Source organism: Phalangium opilio, unplaced genomic scaffold, assembly GCF_054372755.1.
Source record: "Phalangium opilio isolate 3A_F unplaced genomic scaffold, DU_Popi_V2 ptg000041l_1, whole genome shotgun sequence".
Taxonomy (NCBI): Eukaryota; Metazoa; Arthropoda; class Arachnida; order Opiliones; family Phalangiidae; genus Phalangium; species Phalangium opilio.
In genome coordinates this window covers 5,912,069-5,937,624 of record NW_028324165.1, presented here as the reverse complement: position 1 = coordinate 5,937,624, position 25,556 = coordinate 5,912,069, and the positions used below count along the sequence as shown (strand labels likewise).

At 37.3% G+C, this 25,556-nt stretch overlaps 2 protein-coding genes and 1 long non-coding RNA gene across 3 annotated transcripts; 2 read left to right on the top strand and 1 right to left on the bottom strand.

Moving 5' to 3' along the window:
* Positions 1-874: 874 nt before the first annotated feature.
* Positions 875-14,885, bottom strand: LOC149679570 (uncharacterized). The gene is made up of 12 exons (XM_089835409.1): positions 14,830-14,885; positions 7,719-7,771; positions 7,501-7,554; positions 7,057-7,077; positions 6,965-6,985; positions 6,800-6,829; positions 3,916-3,979; positions 3,771-3,835; positions 2,098-2,151; positions 2,009-2,029; positions 1,919-1,939; positions 875-1,827 (listed from the first exon to the last, which is right to left on the bottom strand). Exons 1-12 carry the CDS (start codon positions 14,861-14,863, stop codon positions 1,768-1,770), a joined length of 498 nt encoding a protein of 165 aa, XP_089691535.1. The 5' UTR covers positions 14,864-14,885; the 3' UTR covers positions 875-1,767.
* A 1,675-nt stretch (positions 14,886-16,560) lies between these two features.
* LOC149679569 (uncharacterized) lies at positions 16,561-17,847 on the top strand. The gene is made up of 3 exons (XR_016365842.1): positions 16,561-16,688; positions 16,752-16,877; positions 17,724-17,847. It is a non-coding gene; the product is annotated as an uncharacterized LOC149679569 (long non-coding RNA).
* Positions 17,848-18,587: 740 nt separating this feature from the next.
* LOC149679568 (uncharacterized) lies at positions 18,588-21,260 on the top strand. Its single transcript, XM_089835689.1, has 5 exons — positions 18,588-18,591; positions 18,763-18,974; positions 19,052-19,115; positions 19,753-19,951; positions 21,023-21,260. Exons 1-5 carry the CDS (start codon positions 18,588-18,590, stop codon positions 21,258-21,260), a joined length of 717 nt encoding a protein of 238 aa, XP_089691815.1.
* Positions 21,261-25,556: the final 4,296 nt, after the last annotated feature.

Genomic DNA, 25,556 nt, shown 5'->3' with positions numbered 1-25,556 from the left:
ATTCATTCTCCCATAAAAATATTTCTTTTCAGAAAATGCCATGAAAAATATGAATAGATTCTAGTTTTCATTGAATTTAAATGTATACTTCTGATAGTTTGCCAACATTTAATGGGTGCTTGCTTAGGGTCAAACTAAGTTAGGATTGCTAAAATAAGTAGCACTACACCTAAAAATACGCTAAAAGTTGCGAAAAAATATTTAGTATTTAATTATGTTTGGGTAATTAATTTTCCGAGAAAAAAGGCGGAAAATTTCTAATTGAATCTAATTTGCTATCGATTCAATTTCAACACTTACTGAAGCCAGGGATAGATTTAATTTCAGAAGTAGGAATGGAGAACAGAGTAATGTGGGCGCGCGTGAAAGTCCCGGACCTCTTTCCATGGGACAGGGGTATGAAAGAGGAGGCGGGTCATCGTGACAGAGGTAAAAAGGAATTACGGATTTTTCGCGTCCCGATAACAATATCAATTGTTGTCGATGGTTTGTTGGCTAATTCATTCTCCCATAAAAATATTTCTTTTCGGAAATGCCATGAAAAATATGAATAGATTCTAGTTTCCATTATTTTTAAATTTATATTTCTTAAATTTCTTGGGTTTCAATTGCCGCTATCTTTTAAATGGCGGTCCAAAAAGTAAAAACCTTCTTTATACAGTATAATAGTGTCTGCGCGTTTCATCCGAGTTCAAAAAGAATTAGTGTACCGGTCTTGTTTCGTATATACGGGCCTTATGGCTTTTGTTGTTTGATTTGACGTCAGCTCTTAAAATTGAGTCTCGAAAACTAACAAAAATGTCCCGACTCCCGACTGGATGACGGGCTAAGCCGAGAGCCTTAAAAAATACAATAAATATATAAATTGAAAGCATTTGAAGAATATATTCTCTTATTGCTTTATTTTTTAAACACAATTATAATTATTAATGTACGCCATTTAATTGAAACGATGATCTTCTTATTTAGGTTTCATCACGCACTCAGGCTGATATAAAGGAACACTTGTTAGATGAAACATTCAAGTTTGTGTGTAACGTCAAGTAATATCAAAGGCAAATATAAATAACAGAGAGTGACGCTTTCGTGAAGCCGAAGGTCTAACGTTTTCGACACCTCTCTAGCTTCTTTGGTCCGACTTTAAGGGCACGTTTGAATATTTTTGGTTCTTGGTGATCATAATGCAAACTTGGTAGTTATAATTTGGTTTGTCCATGTATTCTCGCTAGTATCAGAAGTTGCTAGTATTTATAGACCACTTCGATGTAACTAAACAGAAAAGGCACGAAGGTAAAACTTTGCCTTCTATCCCGTTTTTTAGCGCCTGCGCTGTGGGCTTGGGAGATCATTAGTGTGCGAACGTAGAGTCAGCTATAGGGATCAACCCACTTGTACGTCCCGATACGGAGGGTTGTTGTCTACCCCCTTATTCACATCGAAACGGTCTATACGCGAATTTCCTCTATATCAGTTGAAAGGGGGAAACGTCACAGTTGGGCCTGCCAATAAACAGTTTTCACCCTCCCTCCGTGCGACCCGCTGAAGAAGCTAAATTTCACGTACAAAGGCGCCTGGGCGGGGACTGGCGAAAACCCGCCTCAAAAACTAGCCTTTCCCCCTGAATTGAAATAGATCTATACCGCGCTGGGCAGGGGGGGGCGTGGCAATAAATATTTTCCGTTATCTCTGAGCAGGGAGCACAAATATTTGTACTCACTGGTCCGAGGCAAAGCTCTCACTTCAAATACGCACACTCTCTAATAATCACTATTTGCCTTTGATTATATTTACACTTACACCCAGACTAGTCAAAAATTTCCCAAATATCTGTCAAGTAAATGTTAGCAAAACTTTTAATTTTGAAAACAGGCTGACGAATTTGTTAATAACTTATAATTACAAAATTTGACTGACTTACCCCACCTAGAGTCATACCTGCCTAAAATTATAATGAGTAAAAATAAATACATAAATGAATTTAAAGAATAAATGGATATTATTCACTAACTTTCAACAAGTCAGCTTTAAACTGTGAAATTAGAGTAATAAAATGAGGTTTTGAAATGCATTATTAAGGTAGATTTTACTAATTGTTACCTCGCAGGCCATTTCCATTTGTTTCAATGTTCCTGGGCGCAATGCTAGAATTTTCTGATGAAACGAAATTGACAAATGCCATAAGTAAAATCATGAATCTATACAGCTATGAATATACATCCGTATGCTAGACCCTTTCTAACCTGTCGATTTGATTTTAGTATTGGTTTACTAAGCCTATGACGCATTTTGAGTAGCCAAGAGAAGGAGGGCGCCTTTTGAGTCTGGGTGTTGGAAGCGCGATATAGCTTTGGGAACATTTTAACGCGTTATGTTTTGAGATAGAGCGATTTTCATATGAAAAACTAGCTGTTACCCGCGGCGTCGCTCGCGTGTAATAAGAACTTCCATCAAAATGATATAAAGAATGGGTAGATTTTACTGATGACTGATATTTTTGTAGCACCCTAGGAGCGAGGGCACGCGGCGTTGCCCGTCAGCCCGTCGGGACATTTTTTATTATTTTTCACGCGGACATTATTCCATAAAGAAGGGTTTTAAGTTTTTGGCCGCTATTTAAAAAGATGGCAACAAATTTAACCCGAATGACCATTCAACCCGCCTATAGGTCAAAGGAAATCAGTGTACTAAATATTTGCGAAATCGTTTGAAACGCGCGGACTCTGTTGCATAGAGAAGATTTTTTCCATTTCTGGGCGCCATTTTCTAAGATGGCGGCGGATTGGAAAAATCTTTCTTAGTACGCGCCTACTACTTATGAGTAACGTTCCTGCAAATTTTCAGCCTTCTAGGGCAAGCAGTTTGGGCTGGGCGTTGATTATCAGTCAGTCAGTCTGTCAGTCAGTCAGTCAGTCATTCAGTCAGTCAGTCAGTCAGTCAGTCAGTCAGTCAGTCAGGACTTTGATTTATATAGATATAGATAACATAACATCGTATAAAATCCTAATTTAATAATGTCAGGGGTTGCGATAACGTATAACAAATTGTTAAAAGCGATTTTAACAAGTTTACGTTTACGTTACCCTATCGCTCGAAGCCTTGACTCTCACTAGAGGCAAATGTGGATGAGAGGGAAAGTATGACAATGGCCACAGAGCCTGTGTTAAAGAACGCGGACATCAAAGTTTCGCCAATAACTATTTAGTTTACTAGTGACTGATGGACTTGCAAACTCTCGACTAAAAATAGTTCAGACATTTATGCTCCTTGGTTTAACCATAGCCCACTTGATCACGCGCATCACGACGCAAGCTGCTCGCGCTATAGCTAAATTACCGAGATTTGTTTTAAACGTATCTAGTTTTATGTGCTCTTCTATTGCTTCGATAACCTTACTTAAATTCATATTATACATTGAAATACCTTTTAAAACATTACAAGCTACTCTGTCCTGACTACAAACACAAATCAAGGAAGTTCTAGCATACAAAATAGCAGGCGACGGTAACCGCGTAACCGCGAATTAACACAAGACCTATTTTAAGGGAGTGAACAGGCCCAGTATAGCTACGCCAATAAAACGGTCAACTACGGCGAAGCTCTGATGACTCGCGACTTTTGGCCATTTTCATACTTTTCCTCTCATCCACTTTTGCTAGAGGTTAGACGGGGTATTGCGCACGCATATTCATTGTTTTATAGATTCGTGTTAAAATATTAACTCAAGTGTGCAATATTCAAGTCGAAAATAAGTTAATATGTTTAAAGCAGACCTTTTTACAAGCATCCGTAACAAGAAAATTTTGTGACATCACCTTCAAGAAATTTTCATCATCCACTATTACAGTTATATTTTCCATTAATTTTTCAGTTTAAGCCCAAATTTTGAACAATTGGCGGTGTTGGAGTTACAATTACCTTGTTTTTTTCGACACGATTCTTCTACTGCTTGAATCCTCGGGTTGGACAACATACATTTTTCCTGATATTCGTATATAAAAATAATCATGCTTAATTGCCAGGGGGCTTTAATTCAATGCATAGAAGGGTGGTGGACCCTATGTCACCAGGAGTTCATAATAACCCGAAGTATACGAAACTGGTTAAAAAGCCAGTAACAACAAAGTTTCGACGTAAAACTCAGCGGATTCATACACCGCTTAACTACGAAAGAAATAGTTACGCCATTTTTAGCGCCCACGCGCATTAACTTACACACTTCCGGTTTAGCACCATTTTATCATGTGATTTTGGGAGCGAAAAGGGTTCACGTCTGCTTCTGTCGTAACGGTGTAAATTAAGCCTTGGCTAAGAAGTTGGCTTTTAGTCGGGGTTTCTAGTTTTTTACAAAATATTTAAACGATCGTCAATGATGTTTCGTTGTGATATGTGTGAGTGAGAATTCCGGGGTTAAATTAAAACGGTTTGAACAAATTTATTCGCAGTATCTTTAATATGAGAATTGCAACGTGTTTCTACGTCCACTATATCGCCATTTTTCTTTTCGACGGAGATCCCAGCCAACGGAAGTTTCGGAACGAAAACCAAGGAGCATAGATACCACTCCGATATACTGTAAGGTTGTATGTCCATAAACAGGCTAATCCTTTCTATGCGCAACGACAGAATCTTGTTGTTCGCGATTTTTACCATTAGTTCTATGGCCAGTTTCATACTTCCCCCCCGAAGGGGGGTTATTATGAACTCCACACGTATAATCGACAGCACCCTATACTATTACCATGGAGCAAACCAGGAGAGTCGACTCAGGCAGTTTCCGTAACTGTCCGGTAGAGGCATGACAGAAGCGTTGCGGTCTCTAGTTTTCCCACGGAGCATAATTAGATGCGAAGGGGAAGGGATGCCAGGGACTAGTTTCCTCAATCTTAATATCCCCCTGTTTTTCCGTACTAAAAAAAGGGGCGCCACAGTCGCGTTTCGAAAATCGGTTACCATAGAGTCGACTATCCTGGTTTCATCCATGCTATTAACATTAACTAGAGGTGTACGGTTAACCGTTTCATTCGAATAATTCGATCGAATACCGAACCAAATTATTCGATCCGGTATTCGATAAGCCCCATTTTCAATATTCGATATGAATATGGAATACCGAACTGACTATTCGGTTAAAGTTCGACTACCATAAATTTAGGTCCTTAATTGGCACTAGAGAGAACCACCTTGTTTTAAAAATATCATCCCGATTTTATTTGTCCTCCATCAAAAACTACCAGCAAGTGCCTAAGAAAATTTTAAGACACACTTGACCACCAATGAGGAGAGGTATTTTGACATTTAGGAGCTTCTAAATGTTTTTCTCCTTGCTTTGCATTAACTATTCGCGAACATTTGGGTTACCACCCGATTAATCGCGAATAGTTAAGCCTAGTATTCGCGAATACTAGGTTTAACTATTCGCGATTAATCGGTTAGTAAAATATTTACCAAGGCCTAACTAGGTATTCGGTATTCGATTTGGAATTAACTATTCGATTCGGTACCCAAAAACTGGTATTCGCACACCCCTACCATTAACCCAAGCAAGTTTTATTGGGAAAAAGAAAACCCGGATAACACCGTAAATGAAAAGTACTTTTAACTTGCAAACTCTAAGCGGAAGGGTATGTTCGGGTTCGAACTTGGGACCCTCTTGCTATTCACCTGAGGCTGATAGATATTTTTCCCCACGCGACCTCACTAGTTTCGCCTAGATTTAAATCCGCGGGTGTAACCTCAGACCACCTAACCATGGAAAGGAAACTGAATAAGGAGGTAGGTTTGCTTAGAGCAGCGCCGCCTGTGGCAGCGGGTGTAACAAGTTTATCACCAAACCTACTAAAATCGTATAATTGGCGATAAATTGCTAAGCAGTGCCTTTTGTTGACGCGGGTTTAACTCAGCTCTCCCTGTCCATGGTTAGGTGCTGTCTGAAGTGTAACGCGTATTTTGGGGCCAGCTTTTTGGCTTATTTGGGAATTCACAATACGATAGTATTAGTATCATGGTCGGAGTACCTGCTTTGTGAAAGTTTTGGGGAGTTGTAGGCAAATTGAAGATGGAACAAAAATCTTGACTTCAGTTATGTTTGCACACCTTTCAGTTATCATGGAACCCCTCAAACATTTCAGCTGATACTCTAATAGACCATCCCATTAATTATCTGGAGAGAAAACAACACATAGGCGGAAGGCACCACTTTTAGGAATATTTGCCTCGTGCCGAGAGGCCTGAGAGACTACAAGCTTAAGGAGGTTAGTCGACTCGCACTGCCTCTAGCGTTACTTCTTGGCACGAGGGGAATTAACCCAAGAAGGTGATCTCCCCCCCCCTTTGACGTTTGCTTCTCCTCTGGAATTAATGGAATGATCTATTTTGTCATTTATATTTAGATTTCCGGTTTTTGGTTCACCTAAAACACTTTTCCTTGGATATCACCAGGGATAGATTTAATTTTAGAAGTAGGAATGGAGCACAGAGTAATGTGGGCGTGCGTCAAAGTCCCGGACCCCTTCCCCGGGACGGGTGGGTATGCAAAAAGAGGCGGGTCATAGCGACAGAGGTAAAAAGGAATTACGTATTTTTCGCCGTCCCTATCAGCAACGTCATCAAAACGTAGCTTAACTGAGCCAATAAGATAATTTAAACTTTTCTTTACGTGTTGGAGGGAGGGGCTCTATACTAGGATTTGAGTCGAATTTAGTAAATACTAAACGTTCTCCATTCCTAATTCTAAAATTAAATCTGTCCCTGATATCACCCTTTAACTGACCAAAATAGAAGTAAAATTTATGTTACTTACCCCCATTTTTTCGGCATATTCATTATAGATCTGATTTGATATATTTAAATAATTATCACTTTTATACAATATCATTTGATACTGTACAATTTCGAGGGGCCAGTCACTCTTGGTAATCCGACAGAGGTTAGCCCCTCTAACAAAATGAAGTAACTATACTCTTACCTCATTCAGGGCTTTGCAAGTCTAAAGAAAGTTTAATTAAATGCACATTTAAAATTAAACAAATGTCAAATAAATAAATAAATACATCTCACCTTATTAAAATCGTTTTTAAACTGAAATTTAAATTTAATTAATAGAGATAAAGAGTAGGTTATAGCAGAAGTTAGATGAGACTAGAAGTACTGAGCTAACCAAATTGTTCACTTGGTGAAAGTGAATATTATTGATAACACACCAACGGTTGGCCCTCTGGTAGCGGTTTCTGAATTTTCCCTCCAAAACGTGAGACGCTCGTGGCGGTAGACGGCCGAACTAGATTTAAGTACCCGCGTCCGTGTTCCGCGGCTTTAGGGTGAGGGGAAGGGGGGTAGGAATTAGAACTCGACCAATTTTTTTCTCTCTAGTGTAGACGCACTGGAAGCGGCATAAAATTCTCAAATTTGTTCATTAGTGCCAGGATCTATTACTAATGCTATAGCACTTTACTTCTAGTGTCATCTTACTTCTGGTTATAGTAATAATTAACAATAACTTACCGCGCATGCTTTGACATATTTTTTATCTATTTCGCCTTTGATACTTTTTGCTATCTGTAAATTACAAATAGGTATAAGTACAGTTTACAGAGAATACCGGGTACTTTTTTAATTGAAAATAAAGTCAATGTGAAATACTCATTATATTATATTCTCTTATAAATATTATATATTATTAAGCTGTGTAAACGTTTGTAGTGGTAAGAAATAATTATTACCATCTTGCAGTCTTCGGAATAGTGTTTGCCTTCATTTCTGTTAAAGCGCACGTCTAAGAAAATATAGAAAAATATTCAAGAATAAGTCCAATATACTCCGTCTTTTGATACTGCAACAAGTATTTTTTTACTAAGAGCGTTATACGAAGAAGCAACTATAAAAATACTTATTAATTTCAGTAATATTTTCTTTCAATTAAAATACGAATTTATATATATCATAATATAGTGATTGGCACAAACCGATATGATATCGAAGATCGATATGGCACTTAAACCGATATATCGGCTCAAAATTAATTGACCGATTTTTAAGAAAATTAAATAATCGGTTAAAATCGGCATCGGTTCCAGCTAAACTTATCGGTATCGGTTAATTTACGATATCGGCCATGTAAAAGAATCATAATTTCATCTAGATAGAAACGCTCTCTTCCTAAAATACATGTTGAGACATTATACAAAACATCAATCATACAATGTTCACTGCACATTATCGCTATAATTGTTTGACATATTTCATTCTCATCATTAGCTATAACTAGCCCTAATCCAATCAAAACGAAAATGCAAACGAACAAAGCTCCCATTTTAAAGTTGCGCTGAACCTTTCAAATTTGGGAATATTTTAAACGCTCAAATCTATTTTATACTCTCTAATGCCCATTAGGCATTTTCGAGACTAAATCCCATTTGGTTTAATGACTTTTTCTCCTAGTTAGTTTGTAAATCGTTTGTTTTACCACATTTAGTTAAGCAAATATTGAAGGTTTTTAGCAGACGTAATTTAGCGAATCACTACGATCAAAGGCAAATGGAAATAACCGAAAGTGAGGCAGGGAGGAGACCGTAGACGATATGCGGGATTCGTTTTACCTCTGAGCCAAAGAAAAAATACTTACTGCCATCCCCCCGCTTAGTACTAGTGAAAACCTTCCCCATGAATAAGCCTCTTAGATATAACTAGAAAGTAGAGATGGCCGATACAAGGCTTAACCAGATATCGATCGATACCGATGCAAACATGAACCGATACCGACCGATACCGATATTTTTAGTATGACATTGCCAATTACATATGTTTAGAGGTAGTTTCAAAATAATATTACGGCTTGCCTTTTTTAACTAGTATATGCTGAGAGGCCCTTTTATACTTTAACTTCTATTAAACTTAGTTATTAGATAAACTAAATTCAAGTACTTTTTATATAAATGAGAAATCATTACGATTGACATTCATAGAAATGAGATATTACAACCATCAATACATTACTGAAAGACCTAAAAATGTCATGTAGCGCCATATAACGTATTTTAAACGAGTATCGGTTTAGTATCATATTACACCAACCGATTCGGTACTATCGGGAAACCCATAATATCGGTTCCTACTAGAAAGGGAAAGACAAGAGGGGGAAAACTTTACCGTCCATTTCGCTTTTGTCGCCCGCGCTCTACGGGTTTCAAATCCAGAGAGTGAGCAGAGACGGCAATAGAACAACCAACCCCATTGCACCCCTCGATATTGTGGACTGCATAGTGCATACTCCCTTTTTTACACCGAAGGGGCTGATACCATCGCTTAAGGAAAGAGACGAGTAGAACTCTGGTAGCACCAAGGCTTTCCGCGACCCCAGTAACTAATTACTTTCCGTTATTTGTTTGCCTTTGATATTTGATGCACACGCGAATGTTTTACAAGGTAAATTATAGGAGAATTATACCATTTTGTAACAGGTACTTCAAGACTATAATAAAACAAGTTGGGAAACCTAAATATTACCTCTCCGAGACGAGAGGACTACCACTTACTTACTTAAAAATAACAGCCCGATAGTTTTTGTTGTTTTGTCATACAACCTTGATCCGCGATTGGGATAGACGGAAATTATTTTTTAAATTCCCTCATCCTTTTACCATTACAAGCCCACTTTCCTAAACAAGAACCTCGATTCTAAATTTTTTCCCCAACGTCTTTATTTCAACGAGAATGGGAAGAACCAATACTCTATTACCAAAATTTCTGCGAACCTTGAATTAGCTCCTAAATTGGAAACACCTTTTTTAAAATTTCCAAACTCCGAACATGGTCACGGACACACTGACCGCGTCAGACAGACAGACAGACATACACGTCCTATGTAATACTCCCTGACGTCATCGTCACTCGGAGAGGTAACGAAACAAGACTAAATAAATCTTTAAAACAAATACGCTAATGATGTAAAATTTTTAGTTTCTTATTCCGAAACGAATTATTTAAACAGATTGTTAACTTCATTGCGACATGACTTTAATGATGGTATAGTACAAGACGGTGATATTCCTAGTACCTTCAATGGTAAATGGGGTATATTTAAACAGCGCGGATTAAAATTTAGGATATTATAGCCATAATTGTGTATGATATGTACACATGTTCAAAGGAACAATTTGAGAAATATATATGCAATTTGAATAACCCATGTACACCTTTATGACATCATCCTGTCGCTATAGTTTCTAAGGGCGATGAAAAGTGGCAAGATTATAATCGTCGAGTATTCGACAAATAATAAAAATATAAATCAACTAATTAGAAAGAGATCAAAACTGTAATCGAAGCAAGTTTAAAAAAATTTAAATTCGTTTTTAAATCATTCATTTTAAGTAATACTTAAGATAATATACGGATTTTTTTATGATTTTATGTAAATAATATTGTAAATTAATATAAGAAAACAGGTTAGTAAATCAAATACCACCCTTATACATTAAAGGCAGTATCAAGAAGTTATATCTAGTATCTCAGAGAGAAGGTATAAATTCGCCAGATTTCCAGCTTTATCTCCAGTCCAAACGTAGGTCCGGAGTCAATCCCCGTCTCTAAATTACAACCAGCATCTCATTGGTTCTTGAATACTCACGTCAGCGCGACGACGCGAGTGACGAAAATTACAGTCATATTTTCCTTTTACGTCCCCCCTTGTATTTTGAAAGGGGGACTGGGACTATGGCGCGCGAATACAAAGGCATCTTATACCTTCTCTCTGAGATACTGATATAACCTCTTGGCAGTATGAAGTCTTTTCTATGGGAGCTACTATCATGTAGTTACATGAGTTTGACCACAATTTATGTAAAAACCGAGGGGTTAGTCATTAACAAAAATTCTGTACACCTGATTTTTTATGTGAATTCCGGTGATTACTGAACTAATTCCTTGATTTTGTGATTACGATTATTTTCGGTGATTTCCTTAACCGTTAAACGGATTTCCCGTTATTGCCGCAGATTATTTGTGATCTGTAATCGGTTTTGTTCACCTGATTATTCAAGTAACTAACCCTTCGGTAAAAACAAAATCTGTTCGACGCATACATATATTTGACAGAAGAAACTCATAATCCACGTTTGCTTATATAAACATTCAAGATTAAAATTTACAATACAAACAAACAAACGAACGCTAGGCTTCTATTTGCTACCTTAGTTAAATTCATAAAACAACCTTCCTCAACGGGAAATTTTCCTTAATAAACTTTTGAGGGTTTCTATGTGCACTGAACAGATGAATTTCGTGTTCGTCAAAGTTTCTGTAAGCTTTAATGACATGCAATGACTAACACATCAAACATATCCTTTCTTATAAAGATGTATGTTTAAATTGAAATTTTATAATAAATATTATCAAGAAGTGATATCTAGTTTATTAGGGAGAAGGTATAAGATACCTAAGTATTCGCGTGCTATAGTCCCAGTCCCCCTTTCAAAATACAAGGTGGGACGTAAAAGGAGGCGGGGCTATTTCGCCTCTCCTCAGTCGGAAAATATGACTGTAATTTTCGTCATTCGCGTAGCGCTGACGCGAGTTTTCAAGAACCAATGAGATGCTGGTTGCAATTTAAAGGCGGGGATTAACTGCGGACCTACGTACGGACTGGAGATAAAGCTGGAAATGTGGGTAATTTATACCTTCTCCCTAATAAACTAGATATCACTTCTTGATATTATATTATAGTCCAGTCGTAACAAGAGCGTGCGTGATTGATCAAAAAATGTTATATTTTGCAACTCGTGTCAACGGAATTAAAATATGTCAGAAATAAAATGAAAAACACACAATCTTTGACATAATTCTGAAAATAAACTGTATATTCGCGCTCACAAAGACATACCCTATTCAAGTATCACGCAGTATCACTCCAACTTACGCAGATACCAGTTGGTAATAAACTTTCTGTGAAAACCAATTGAGAAATAGAAGAACTTTTCGAAAATGAGTTTGAACGACAGTGGTAAGTTCTAATTTTTACAGACCATTGTTCTGTAATAACATTACTAACGAACGTAAGTAATTAGGCTAGTTTGCGATAATTATAGTGTATTAATAACAAGTGACATCATTAGGTTAAACAGTTAACAGTTCTAACGCGAGGGTAAAATAACTCTTACTCTTAAGGGATTCAAACTACAAAGTTCATAGCCCAATGCCGGACAGTTGAATGCCCCGGCCTATGCCCAATATAACCCTGGGGTTCTGGTTTTATACATTTCTAAATGGGGTGTTAAGGTTTTAATTTTTAATGGTGCCATCTATATTTATTGGTTTTGGGAGGACGCGACGAGCATAGCCATATGATACCAAAAGTATATAGATTTAAAAACAAAAAGTACACTTCTTTCAAAATTGCTAGCGCCGTGTAATATGAGTAACGCTGATTCTTCATCCCAGAACAGTGCCGCCCCCCTCTGCGTATGATTATCTTCCCGACCGTGGCACAAGAAAAAAGCCGTGAATAGGCTCATGAAGTAGCAGATGCTAGGTCTAGTACTAAAAATTAATGTTTGGATCACCAGCATCATACCTATGACGTCAAGATCTTCCATAATTGGTTAGTTCCTGTAGGTGGTTGAGCGGAGGGTAGTTTTCTTCTCAGTTTACATGTCGTTTACAGCCAAAGATTGGGAATTTTTAATGAAGTGTACTTTTTATTTTTAAATCTATAAACTTTTGGTATACCCTAGCAATTCGAAAAGACTAACCGTGATAGTAAGGCACAGATTCATACGTCTCATTCTTATACTTGCGAAAAACTAAAATGATTAAATTAAAGACGCGTAAATAATTACAGATCTTCAAAATATGACCATCAGAGTGGCGCACAGGGATGTAAGCATAACGATTAAGTGAAATTTTTATTCAAAAATTAAGTAGTTGAAACTTGACGTCCTCTTTTTCAGCGAATAGGCGCAATTGAATATGACGCAAAAACTGGTCGATTTGTCGGAGTGCAAGCTCTCAATTTTAATCTTCTATTCGAATCCCTCGTGAGAATATTTAAGTAAGGGGCTATCTTAATTTGTTTTGCAATCCAAATATAAATGTAATTTCAACGATCCATGGAACATGTTTGACTTTAGAGCGAATCTGGTTTTCGTAAATGTGAGCGAAAATGATGGTTTTCAAGAGAATCAGTTGAGACTATTTAGAAATGTAAGTACTAATTCATTTACAAAAATCTAGTAGGCACGGAAATACTTTGAAATAAGTTCTCATCCTTGAAAAATAACTCTCTAAAGGCCTGTTCCCAATTAACAAAGTTTTGAAACTATTCATAGAAAGAAAAAATTCAGTTTCAATCTTCTGCACGTGGTCACTCGCGCATTGCCAAATTCACAGAAATTAGATTAGTTAGATAAAGCTAGTAGTTCAATAAACGGTTTGTGGTTAGGACAGCAGTTCTTCAAACGGCGTGTCATGGTTTCATCCTATGTCAAAACAGCTTTTTCTGATAACCTCGATTATCAGGTTTCATACTTGCGATGAAACAAGTGAATAAAAATGGCACTATGATTTCAAAGAGAGCTCCATTTATTTTCAACGAAAGCTATTCTGACAAGAACTGCTGGGACCCTATTCTCTAAGGATCTAAATCATTTGGATGAGAATCCAAATCTAAACGTTTGGATCGGTTCCATTTGGATAGGGCGCTTAAAACCGTATTCTCTAACCCAAATCCAAATCGACATTTGGATATCCCGCCAAACCTTTATCCAAACCAAATGTACGTCACTTCCTCTTTCATTACGTAATTTTACTTAGTGTTTATTGGTCAATTCTTTTGCAGCGTTTAATATAAAAGTAAAATGAAGCCTTGGATTTTTGCATGTTAGATAGTAATAATTTTGTAAAATTAAGAAACCTCTTAATTTGATAGTTTAAGCTTATTAGGCCTAATTAATATTAATTGGGAAATTAATTTGAATGAAAAATAGGTGGATATCTTTTATTAATTGGGAAATAATGCACACATTTTACATTTAAATTTTAGAAGTTAATTTATTATTTATTTTGTGTATGTAAAATTCAGCGTTAATTTCACTAAGGCAATAAATTAATTACCTACGAGGAATTAACTAGTACATATGTTTAATATTAGAATTTAACTCGTTTCAAAACTAATAAGGTTTTGAACCGGTTTTTGTAATTTAGTTAATAAAATTTGTGATTGTCGATTGGTCAATATTGTAAATTAACCAATGGTGGAACCAATTTTTTTAAACTCAATGAAACTGAAATATCAATCAATCATCTACTGAAAGAGGTATCAACCTATTATTTTTCAAAAGAAGGTAAATAAGGATTAGATGGCTTGCTGCTTCAAACAAGATTTTTAATCATGAAGAGAATATTTTGTTAATTTTGGTCAAATTTAGATATTCGGTAATCGAGTTGATATGACTTGAAGCACTTTTTGCTCATGTCTATTTTAAACTTTAATCACAGATTTCGCTTACCATTTCACAAGCATAATAAACACTACTGAAGGACGCAAATCTATCTGTGATCGGTAATGGTGACCAATATAGCAATTTGCCCAATTAATCAGTTTGAACTTCATTTGCACATTTCTATTCGTTAATTTGAAATGTTGCGAGAAATTTGAATGGAATATAATTAGATATCTCTTTCAGTAGATAATTTTTGATGTTGATATTGAAGATTCATGGAGTTAAAAAAATTATTAAGCTTTGATATCAACATCGGTTAATTTACGATATGGGCTTATAATGGTAGTCTGTTTATAAGATTAAATCGTTACTTTAAGTGTCACTAGACAGTATCTACCTCCAAAATCGAGAGTTAGTAACTTTATAACCATCTCCTAGTCACAGGATATCCGAGGGTCAATTTCTTATATCATATGACATGTGATAATCTGACGAAGGCTTACAGCTCAGTCAACTTTTGGCAAGGCCTAATACCGTTTTGCTAGACTTTCGCGGCCAAATTCCTTTTAAAGCATAGATCATATAGTATCCACCCTTGATTTTCATTTCGCAACACATGTTGGATTCGTAAACCTCGACGCGCACCACGATTAGAAGCTTTAAAATGCAAAAACAACACACTGACCGCATACATTTTTAGCAGTGGTGGGCAAATTCGCGAATTTTTCGATCATTCGCCGAATTTCCCCCCGCTTGGTAGTACAACGTCATTCGCGATTTGCCCAACACTGATTTTTAGTAAATAACACTTCTCAGTTCTCACTATGCCTACAGCTGTTTTCCGGGCTGAAGCGAGACGGCGATAATTCCGAGGGGGTAGTTTCAAGGGAACGAAATTCAAATGCAAACCGCGTCCCTTGAATTCGTAAATACCGACGTTTAACGCAATTATAATATTGAAATCTTATACAATTAAGTTAAATTTAAGAAAACAAAACACTACTTTCAAAGTCTAAAATACGACGATAAGAGAAGGCGAAGTAACGGGCAACGAGAGGCAAACATTTAAATGGCAAAAATTAACGGTAAGCCAAGGCTTAGCGCAATTTCACCGCCTTAAAAAAGGGCCAAGTTTAGAAATTGATTGTGGGACAATAAAAAGGTGGAAAATCATGATATTAGGCTTATATTAAAGCTTGAAACCTACTTTATACTATATTTAAAATCCATCCATAAGCAAATCCTCAATAAATATGAAAATGACCACGAAAAAGAACCCACTCTCAAATTTTTTCCCCTTAAAAAAAATGGCGGCCACAAACGGGGTGAAAATGGGGAAAAGAGCTATCCAAATGACGATTTAGCCGGCCATTTGGCTTGCCAAATGTTTGGATAGGGTTTGAACCAAATGAAAAGGGATTTGGAGTTACAGAATACGGATTAGTGTCATTTGGGGATGAGCCGACCCCAAATCCAAATCATTTGGATTAGGAACGATCCAAATGTAGTTAGAGAATGGTCTAAACCAAGAAATTTGACATAAAACCAAAAGTCCATAGATAAAACTAAAAAAATGGCACAATTCGGGCTTCTATAGTATTAGCAAAAAGGCATAGGTGAAAACCAAAAGTACACTTCATTGAAGCTTCCTAACGCCTAGTAATATGAGAAACCCTTCTTTACCTCTTAGAATAGGGTCAACCCCTCCTCTGCGTATGATTATATTCATGACCGAAGCGTGAATAGGTTCAATATAGTACCAAAAAATTTACCTTTGGATCGCCAGCACAGTACTATTTTGAATAAACATTTGACCTCAAAAAATCTGTTTAGTGTGGGGATTGAGAGTGGAACTGTGATCAAAGTATACATTTTGAATATCATACGATTATAATAGCGGGTTTCTAATTCACTCGCACGATTACGCAGTTTCGGTAACACTGTCCTGAAAATATATGGCTCATCTACTAAAATTCTCGTACCTACATTCCAAATTAATGGGTCTGTAAAAATTATTTGAAATACGTGAGAGACACGTGACTGAGGGAAGGCGTGGTTTAAAGAAGCTTAGTTCGTTTTATTTCGAAACTACTACTTCGGGCAATTAGCGCTACAATCTTGGAGAAAAAATTAACTAATTGTCTAATCCCACTCCATGTTGAGTCCTTGTGTCATGGCGTCACGTGGTGTCTGTGACGTATTTGAAATTATTTTAACCCACTCGCCGATGCCTTGTTTAACTACGTACAGGTACAGGTATAACATCTGCAATTTTAATTTTAGGAGGCGGATTTTATTACCGATTATTCAAATCAACAGCTTATAGGACATCCTGAGCTGGAGTTCAGTACCCTTATTGGCAACATATTCATGACTCTGATATCATTAAAACCTCGATCAATCGAAAAACCCATATTTCAAGAAAGTACAATCTTCGACAATTGCGTGAGTAAATTTTCCGTCCTCACGAAGGATCGGTAAGGTGTGTTACGTGTGTATCACGAGTGTAGTTTGATTTCGTTCGCCCGACATGTGGCGGCCACTACCATTCCCAGGCTGCACTGAGGCCAAAAACTGTCACCGAAATGTCCCGACTCCTATCCCATCCCATGCAGCCTCGGTGGTGGCAACAACTGGCCCGCGATTTGACTACTTATAACGCAAGCAAGGGTCTAAACTGAACGAAAAACGTTTACGTCAAGGTGTAGTGCAAAAAGACCTTTCGAACTTGCGTTTCGTTAGGTTTAAATACTTGTAGGCATACGTGTTAAGCATAATTTGAATGTGATAATGAGGCGTGATTTTTCTTGCGCCATAGCTGAAAAATTTCATTTTTTCGTATGAAATATATTTCTTATAATTCCCTATAGGTTGAATACATAGATTTTCCGACTTTTAATCTTTAAGAGGCCATAGACCCTATACTAATAATTGAAGGTATGGGGAAGGGCTTAAAACTTGATTAAACCTCCAGTTCCTCCTTCCTAGCGTTTCATTGGATATTCACATACATAGGACAACTGTCGACCCTAGGTCTACTCGTTCACACGACGCAACAGAACTTGTTTACATTCGGGTACGACGCTCATGGGTGGGTCGCGAGAGTCTCGGCACAGGTCGCTAGCTCACGTGGATTTCTAAGTTAAAATACATTATGCATGACGTCAAGGGTGACGGTTTCTACAGCTCCTCCCTTTTAATTCAAGCAGAAAGGCTAAAAAATGGCCTGTTAATGATTCCAAGAAGAGAAAAAAATCTATGTATTTCTGGTGATACTTATTAAACGTTTAGGTTTGGATCTTAATTTTTGTGACATTCTGGTTGACACCACTTCTCGTACTATCGTATCACAAGGGGACGATATCGCTAGGGTCATTCAAGAAAGCCCTTTACTACTTCTTCGTTAATCTTGTGGGCCAGTGTAAGTTGAAACTAAATGCTTTGTTATTAGGGTTGTAACTTGTAAGTCAGAAAATTACCGAGGAACATTTTTCGGGAAAAATTTGCCTTACTTTTCCAGTACCAATTTTTTAGTTTTATCTGGTTTTTAATCCCAATTTATTATTTATTTTTATTTTGTGACCTCCATCACGATAGTTACTTCTTTTAGGTTCAGGTCAGGCCCAATTTAAATCACAGGAAAATCGAGGGTGCGGGTCGTAGCCAGCGTTCGCTTGGAACTTAGAAACAGTTTTACTGTTACTTTAGCCTTCAGTAGGAGTTGAAATTGAATAGATAGCGAATTATATTCAATTAAAACAAATTTAAATATTACTCTATAGTGTAAAGCTTTGTCCACACTGAACTCGCGCTCGCGTGTTTGCGCCTTCATCTATTCGCATCTTCGCAACAGATGACGAAAAACATTTGCACTTCTGTTCTGATACACGCAAAAATTTTGCTTTTCCCATTCTGAGAGCCAATAAAGTTTGAGCAATCATTGCGCCATCGACGTTGTCCAAAGAGAAAACTAAACTAATCGCCCCAGCCTTCCTCTCGTCTGGGATTGGTGCTTTTCTCGCGAAGGCGCGAGATTCTTGGCCTTGTCGCAAGAAATTTGTATCTTCGCGAGTTGAGGACGCAAAGTAGCGAAAATGCAATGTGGACAGTAGCGCGATCTTGCAAACAAGCAAAGCGAAGATGCGAACTCGCAACATGTGTCAGTCTGGACAGGCCTTAAAGTCTAAAAAAGCATTTTATATCAATTAAAAAACTTAAAAATTCAACGATTCAAAGCCAATTCCATGGTTTTCCGTAAAATTAACAACCCTTTGATGATGGACTAACTGATCTGATACGGCCATATACTAATAATTTGGGGTCATTCCAGCCACGAACCTCGACTGGAATCAATTCCGATACAGCATTTTGCTCATATTTTATACAATTCCGGCATTTGTGCTGTCAAAATCTTTCACCGGTCTCTTGCTCTCTAAACTGACTCTACCGGACAAGCCACAATATTTCGAGACTTTTAACGACGTGGTTGATGACCCCCACATGAGAGTCATTGGCATGTGGTTTGCCTATAATATTGTCAAAGTAATAAACAGAACAATAAGGTGCATAAAAATTTGTGATATTCTGAAATTCACATGGATATTTTCTCAAATTTCTAGCAACAAAGAGGTGAGGAACTGGCTCTCAAGAAAGTAAGAAGATTTAAGGACGATTACGTTCAAGGTAATTCTGAAAACATTAGGGTTCAACTGTGCGATTGAGGACTTTGGAAAATACAATAAACGTATTCCTTTTATCATAAACGAATAATTCTCTTTAAGTCTCCATCGTTAGGTCTTTGGAGGAACGTTCACTTCCCCATTCCTTTACGTCAGCGCCTTAAAGGGAGGGTGTAGTGAAAATCAAGTGATTTATCGATTCTTCTACTAATTATAAGACCAACCTGCATAGTGAAACATCCAAGAAATAACACCGAATGATTTTAAAATTAAAATTAATTTGAAATTCCATGGATAATTTTAAGTACTTCCGACCAATTGCATAACGCCATAATATTTATGGACAATAATATTCCTTTTCTAATGGGCAGTTCGTAGTGTTGACGCGGTTTCCATTTTTAGTTTTGCGCTCTTTAGAGCTGGAAAAACTATTGTTCCGACCACTTACGGCTGGGGGCCTATTCTCTAGGTTTTGTTGTGATCAATTTGTCCGCGCAAAACTGCAATATGGCCGGCGCCATCTTGTTTATTTTATATTCAATCCTAGTTTTAACATAAGCACTGTACCTATTTTTTGGGGTCACGTGACGCTAATAGCGTATAGGTATTAATATTACTTAATCGTAATTTTTCTTCTTAAGATATCATGGATTTTATATCTAACGACATTTGCATGGCGTGTGATATCTTGCACGCGGTTGCGGCTGTAGACCAATTGAATCTTTGCGACGAAGCTAAAGACGAGTTGTACAAATCAAAAGAATTTGTGGCAATTGTGGCCAGAGAAATGATCACGAGAAAAAACGCTCCGAAACTATTTCGACAAAAATTCCTAGATATGTAAGAAAATTCAGTCATTACGTAAAAATAATGCAATGTTAATTTCTAAAGGTGGGCGGTAATTAAGTTTATAAGATATGTTCCATAAGTATGACACTTAGTTCGAGAACGACGCGAGAATTGACCACACTCGGTTTTTGCAATCCATCTTCCTATTTAGTCTGTACTAAGCCTTTGACAGCACCTCACCAGGCGTCGCTTTACGAGAATCTATGACTTTACACCTAAGTCTCTTCACGACAAGCTCAGTAACCAGTGACAAACTTATGGAACATATCTTATGAACTGATGATTTACAGATATATTGGCTTCGGTTCAAAACTAAATCCATTAAAACAGTTTTCAGACTAGGATTGATACCATTTGGCGGACAAAGTACAGTACCAAGTAGCTTCGCCTCCTGGTGTAAGCGGTATCAATCCTCCTAGTCTGAAAACTATGTATATTATCCGATAAATATTGACATTGTTTTATGATATACAAGTACTGAAGTTCATTGGGGTCTATTGGCGGTTTCGAGTTGAAAATGTTCAATGTCATTTTGTCCGAAGGCCCACCCTAAAAACGTTATGATTGGTTTGTTTTACGGATAACCCCTTAGTTAAATCAGAAGTAAGATGAGACTAGAAGTAAAGAGCTCTAGCATTGGTAGTAGATCCTGGCACTAGTGAACAAATTTGAGGATTTTATGCTGCTTCTATCGCGCATACACTAGAGAGAAAAAAAATTGGTCGAGTTTCAAAAAATTTCCTACCCCCTTCCCCTCAACCTAAAGCCGTGGAACACGGACGCGGGTGCTTGAATCTAGTTCGGCCCTCTACCGCCACGAGCGTCTCACGTTTTGGAGGGAAAATTCAGAAACCGCTACCAGAGGGTCAACTGTGGATGTGTTATCAAGAATATTCATTTTCGCCAAGTGAAGAATTTGGTTAGCTCAGTACTTCTAGTCTCATCTTACTTCTGGTTAAATTAGCACTAGGCCTATATTTTAGTTTCTAACTTAAATTTGTTCCCCATCTCTATTAATTGACTACAGAATTTAGTGTTAAAGCTTATGCAATTCATTTCCAGATGTCTCTACATCGTTGAAAGTGGCATATCGGATCATTATACCGCAATGCATGTATGGAAATACGAAAGATGTTTCAAGAAAATCAGCCTCTACCCCGAAGGAGTCGTACCTCTATCAATGTCTAGTCTTTACCTCCCCTTAACCATTTTGGCAATTGGAACTCTATCGAGTTTTCTAGCCTACTTTGTGCAGTTAATCTACAATAAGAAACTAACCAAATGCAGTCCAAAAACCTAACTCTAGATGAAATATATAACCACAACCAGTCACCCGCTTCAGTTGTTGCAATTGCAACTGGCACAATAATATTAAAAATTGTTCATGTAATTTATGCAGTTCATCTACAATAAGAAACTAACCAAATGCAGTCCAATAATCTAATTCTAGATAAAATATATACTACACGCAGTCACCAATTACAGTTGTTGCAATTGCAATTGGCACAATAATATTCAAAATTGTTCACGTAATTTTTTAAATGAACAGTATTGTATTAATATATCATAAAATTTTGGTTCATATAGAACACAATATTATTTTATGAATATATAAGACTAGTAGAAAAGGCACCCTGCGTTGCCCTTTAGCCCGTTGGTTTAAAATATGGCGGCAAATCGAAACCCAAAAGCTATAAAGCCCATCAATGGGGTATAGGGAACCAGTTTACTTAATTAAATCTGTTGAAATGCACGGACGTTACTCTATATAGAAGGTTTATGTTATATCTCTGGCCGCCATTTTTCAAGATGGCGGTGGATTATAAGAAGAGTTCTTGCCTTGTGCCATGCAAATTTCCAGCCTTCTACGTATAAAGCTAGGTTCCCACTAGACCGAAAATGACGACCGAAAACTTTAGCGCTGTGGCAAAAAATTGAGTTTTACGCAGCCCTTCGACGGCAAGATTTTAGGTTGGTTCACACATACGACCGAATTCAGACCGGTAGTCACGTGGCACGAACTGGAATTGGGACTCGGAGCCAGAAGAACTTCAGCCTTGGCCTTTGATTTCCCCTTGATGGTATCTTAATTAGGGAGCTTACCAAATTAAGGTCAGAGATTCATATCAGAGGTTTATTACATACAAACACGGCAATAGCGACTCGCGATCAAATTCGATTAGAGAATTCAGACTCAAAAGTTCATGACTTGCAAATGTGGCAATGGCGACTGGAGAGTTAAAAAAATAAACCAAAAAACCCTCAAAGCGGCGATAAAAAAAACTCCCCTATTATGACGTCAACAGAAGCTTCATCCCGAAACGAATTTTCATTGGTTATGAAAATAATTTTACGTCGTCCTCTGCGTCAAAAATAGAACACCAATTTTGTCCGACCGAAAGCTGTTTCGGTCGCGTTCTGCGGAAGATGTTTTGCCGCAGAGGTACTTACGCAGTGTTTACGCCTGGTTTTCGGTCAAGTGGGAACTAAGCTTAAAGCGGTTTGGACTGGACGTTGATTATATAAATAGAGATATACATAGATTGCACATCATATATTTCAATATTTGCGATTTAAATAACTGTGACAAAATATTAAAGGAAAACACACCTAATTGTGACATCACCCTGTTGCTATAGTAACGGCGTCTCAAAAGGCACGATTTGTAGAATGTACGCCAGTCGCAAGCTACAGATCTTCAAAGATGGCACGTCATCAACCAGTCAAACGGTGCCAGTTTTGTTTTTCTTTTGCAAAGAAAATTTTTAATTTTCGAATATCAAAACTAACTTTATATGTACAATATTAATATTTTCGGGTAGTTAAATCTATCAAAACCTTTTAAAAATAAACTGTACTGTCCCTTCAATATGTGTATCCGCAATATTCACCCATTAGAACATTATGTTTAACTGTCTGTAACATCATTTGTAAAGTTGTTAAATGATTAAAACATTACGAACTTGGCAAGCTCTTGCAAATCTTGTTTTAATCCGTCAATCTTTTTTTAGAGGCTCAATCTCAGAGAAATTCTTAACCAAATGCGCACGCAAAATTTTATTTTCATTCACGGAAATTTCCGGACCAATTAATTTCATAATAATGTTGAAAGAAAACGCTTAATTACTTTAATTATTAAAATGGACAAATTACGTTCAATGCACGTGAAAAACATTCGGGGTTCTATATGATGTTCTATAAAATGTCGACAAGTCGATACTAGCTCCGCCTGGCTACCAGCGCTGGAAAGCCTTTCGTGAAAAAAATCAAAGTATTGGACATGTGAAAACTCAAAACAAAAAACCTACTGTTTTGCTACTAGCAGACGACGCTAAGTGAAACAAAACTACGGTAGCGCGTATTTTTTTCTTATGTCCAGTACTTTTTATGTTTCACACGAAGCTTTCCAGCGCTTGCAGCCAGGTGGCGCTAGTATAGACTTGTCTACATTTTAGTATAGGGAATTGGCCATATGTCTAATCAGCGCCACTAGCGGATGGTCTGAAAACTACTCCCATAGAGTCTAGGTATATTTAAGCGGGTTTGCAGAATTTCCGCCAGGTGGCTCGAACGCCGCGCCATCTGACGGAAATTCTGCAAACCCGCTTAAATATACCTAGACTCTATGGGAGTAGTTTTCAGACCATCCGCTAGTGGCGCTGATTAGACATATGGCCAATTGCACACCCTATAGAGCGACGAATGCTTTTCGCGCACATCCTTTATCCATGGCTGTATTTTACCTCACGCTGCCTTCTGCGCGCCTAGGAATTAGCATTGTTACCAACCAATGAAATCACACTTAAAAAGACGTCAGAATTATGAGGCGTGGCGGGTAGAAATTAACATGGGACATATGGGGAAAACAATGATTCCTATTTTCTCTGTATGTATTCATGTATGGATCCATACTTATGGAGGGTATAATACGCTTATGACGATTACCACCTCTAGATGACGTCAAAACTGGATTACTTCCAAATAATATCGTAAAATATTTTATAACATTCTGGCTCGTGCCTATACATCGAAATGATTCTATTCAAATCAACTAGGGTTTATTTGGCTGACAACTACACTTTTGAAATACTTCTTAGAGAGCAGGCTTATCTTGGGAGGCTTCCAAAATAGGTGTGTTGCACAAGGTCTAGGGCCCGAGATTTAATCACTCCAATAAAATGTCTTCAACTTTAACCTACAAGAGCGTGTTTTCAAGTGTTTGTTTTAGAGATTCAAGATTGTCAAGGGCCCCCAATTGCTTTTATGACACTTCTATCAGTTCATTTCGTAATATCGGTCGTGTAAATTACCTTAAGTTTTTTATTACCCGTATAAATATTGTTTAGAACGATTTCCTGCTTCGTAAAATTACCCAACAGTTGTTTACGTTGACTATAGAAAAATTTCCACTCTTCGCTACTGCAGCGAGTTTTATGAAATATAGACAGGAAAATGTGTTCATTCACCTTAAAGTTTGAAATATTTGTACTTTGAAAGGAGTGATTGGAATTTGAAAAGTGGAAAAAAGCTTGCTATACTTGAAAGATCTTACGTTTAGAACGCAACACTTTGCTATGGGCGTTTTTCGGTAAAATTTCTTCCGAAGTTTGTCACTGGTTACAAACAGGAGTTTGTCATGAAGTGATGTAGGTCATAGATTCTCGTAAAGCGACGCCTGGTGAGGCGCTGTCGAATGCTAGTAATGCAGACTAAATAGGAAGATGGACTGCAAAATTAACCGAGTGTAATGTAATCAATTCTCGCTTGTCGTTCTCGAACTAGCTCGAGCTGCAAGTCTCTAGCATTACTTAGTATGGGAAGTATCATACTTATGAAACATCTTATAAACTTATGATCTTATGCATACATTTGAGATAGTGTTTTGTTTGGATATTTATTCGTTATGATCTACACCGTCACAATTAATTAATTTCTAAATTTGATTTATGAAACTGTATGCTTGATATCAGTAACGTCAGAAGTAAGATGAGACTAGACTTGGCGAAAGTGAATATTTTTGATAACACACCAACGGTTGGCCCTCTGGTAACGGTTTCCGAATTTTCCCTCCAAAACGTGAGACGCTCGCGGCGGTAGACGGCCGAACTAGATTCAAGCACCCACGTCCGTGTTCTGCGGCTAAGCGGCATAAAATCCTCAAATTTGTTCACTGGTGCCAGGATCTACAACCAGTGCTAGAGGTCTCATCTTTCTCCTGGTAACGTTCATTGGAAGTTGTTTAATGGTCGAGTTCTTCTAAAAATTTTGATTGAGGCTGTAAATAACCTATCTACAAACAGTATGAATAGTTCCTAATTAGACAAAGTTTTACTGAAATTGGAAGTTGTAAAAATACTTGTTTCTAAAAAGACAACACTAGGCAGATATTTCTGCAAACATTGAGGGCCAGCTGCTACCACGCTTCCGTTCTCAAATGTAATTAAACTAAAAATCAGTTGAAGTAATTTGAAGCCGAAATAAGCTTAGGAAAATTAAAACAAAATTTGATATAAACTTATATAACCCGCTCTGAAGTTCGTCGACTTAAAATCTCACATTCTTTGATTTTTCAAGAGAAGTGTATAATAATTCGTTG

Coding starts and splice junctions, on each gene's coding strand:
- LOC149679570 (XM_089835409.1), bottom strand. CDS start 14,863: ATGGTTATAAAGTTACTAACTCTCGATTTTGGAG. Junction 7,555..7,718: donor ATTCCGAAGACTGCAAGATG/GTAATAATTATT, acceptor TGTAATTTACAG/ATAGCAAAAAGTATCAAAGG. Junction 6,986..7,056: donor TTAAAAACGATTTTAATAAG/GTGAGATGTATT, acceptor AACTTTCTTTAG/ACTTGCAAAGCCCTGAATGA.
- LOC149679568 (XM_089835689.1), top strand. Junction 19,116..19,752: donor TAAGGACGATTACGTTCAAG/GTAATTCTGAAA, acceptor TTTCTTCTTAAG/ATATCATGGATTTTATATCT. Junction 19,952..21,022: donor CGACAAAAATTCCTAGATAT/GTAAGAAAATTC, acceptor ATTCATTTCCAG/ATGTCTCTACATCGTTGAAA.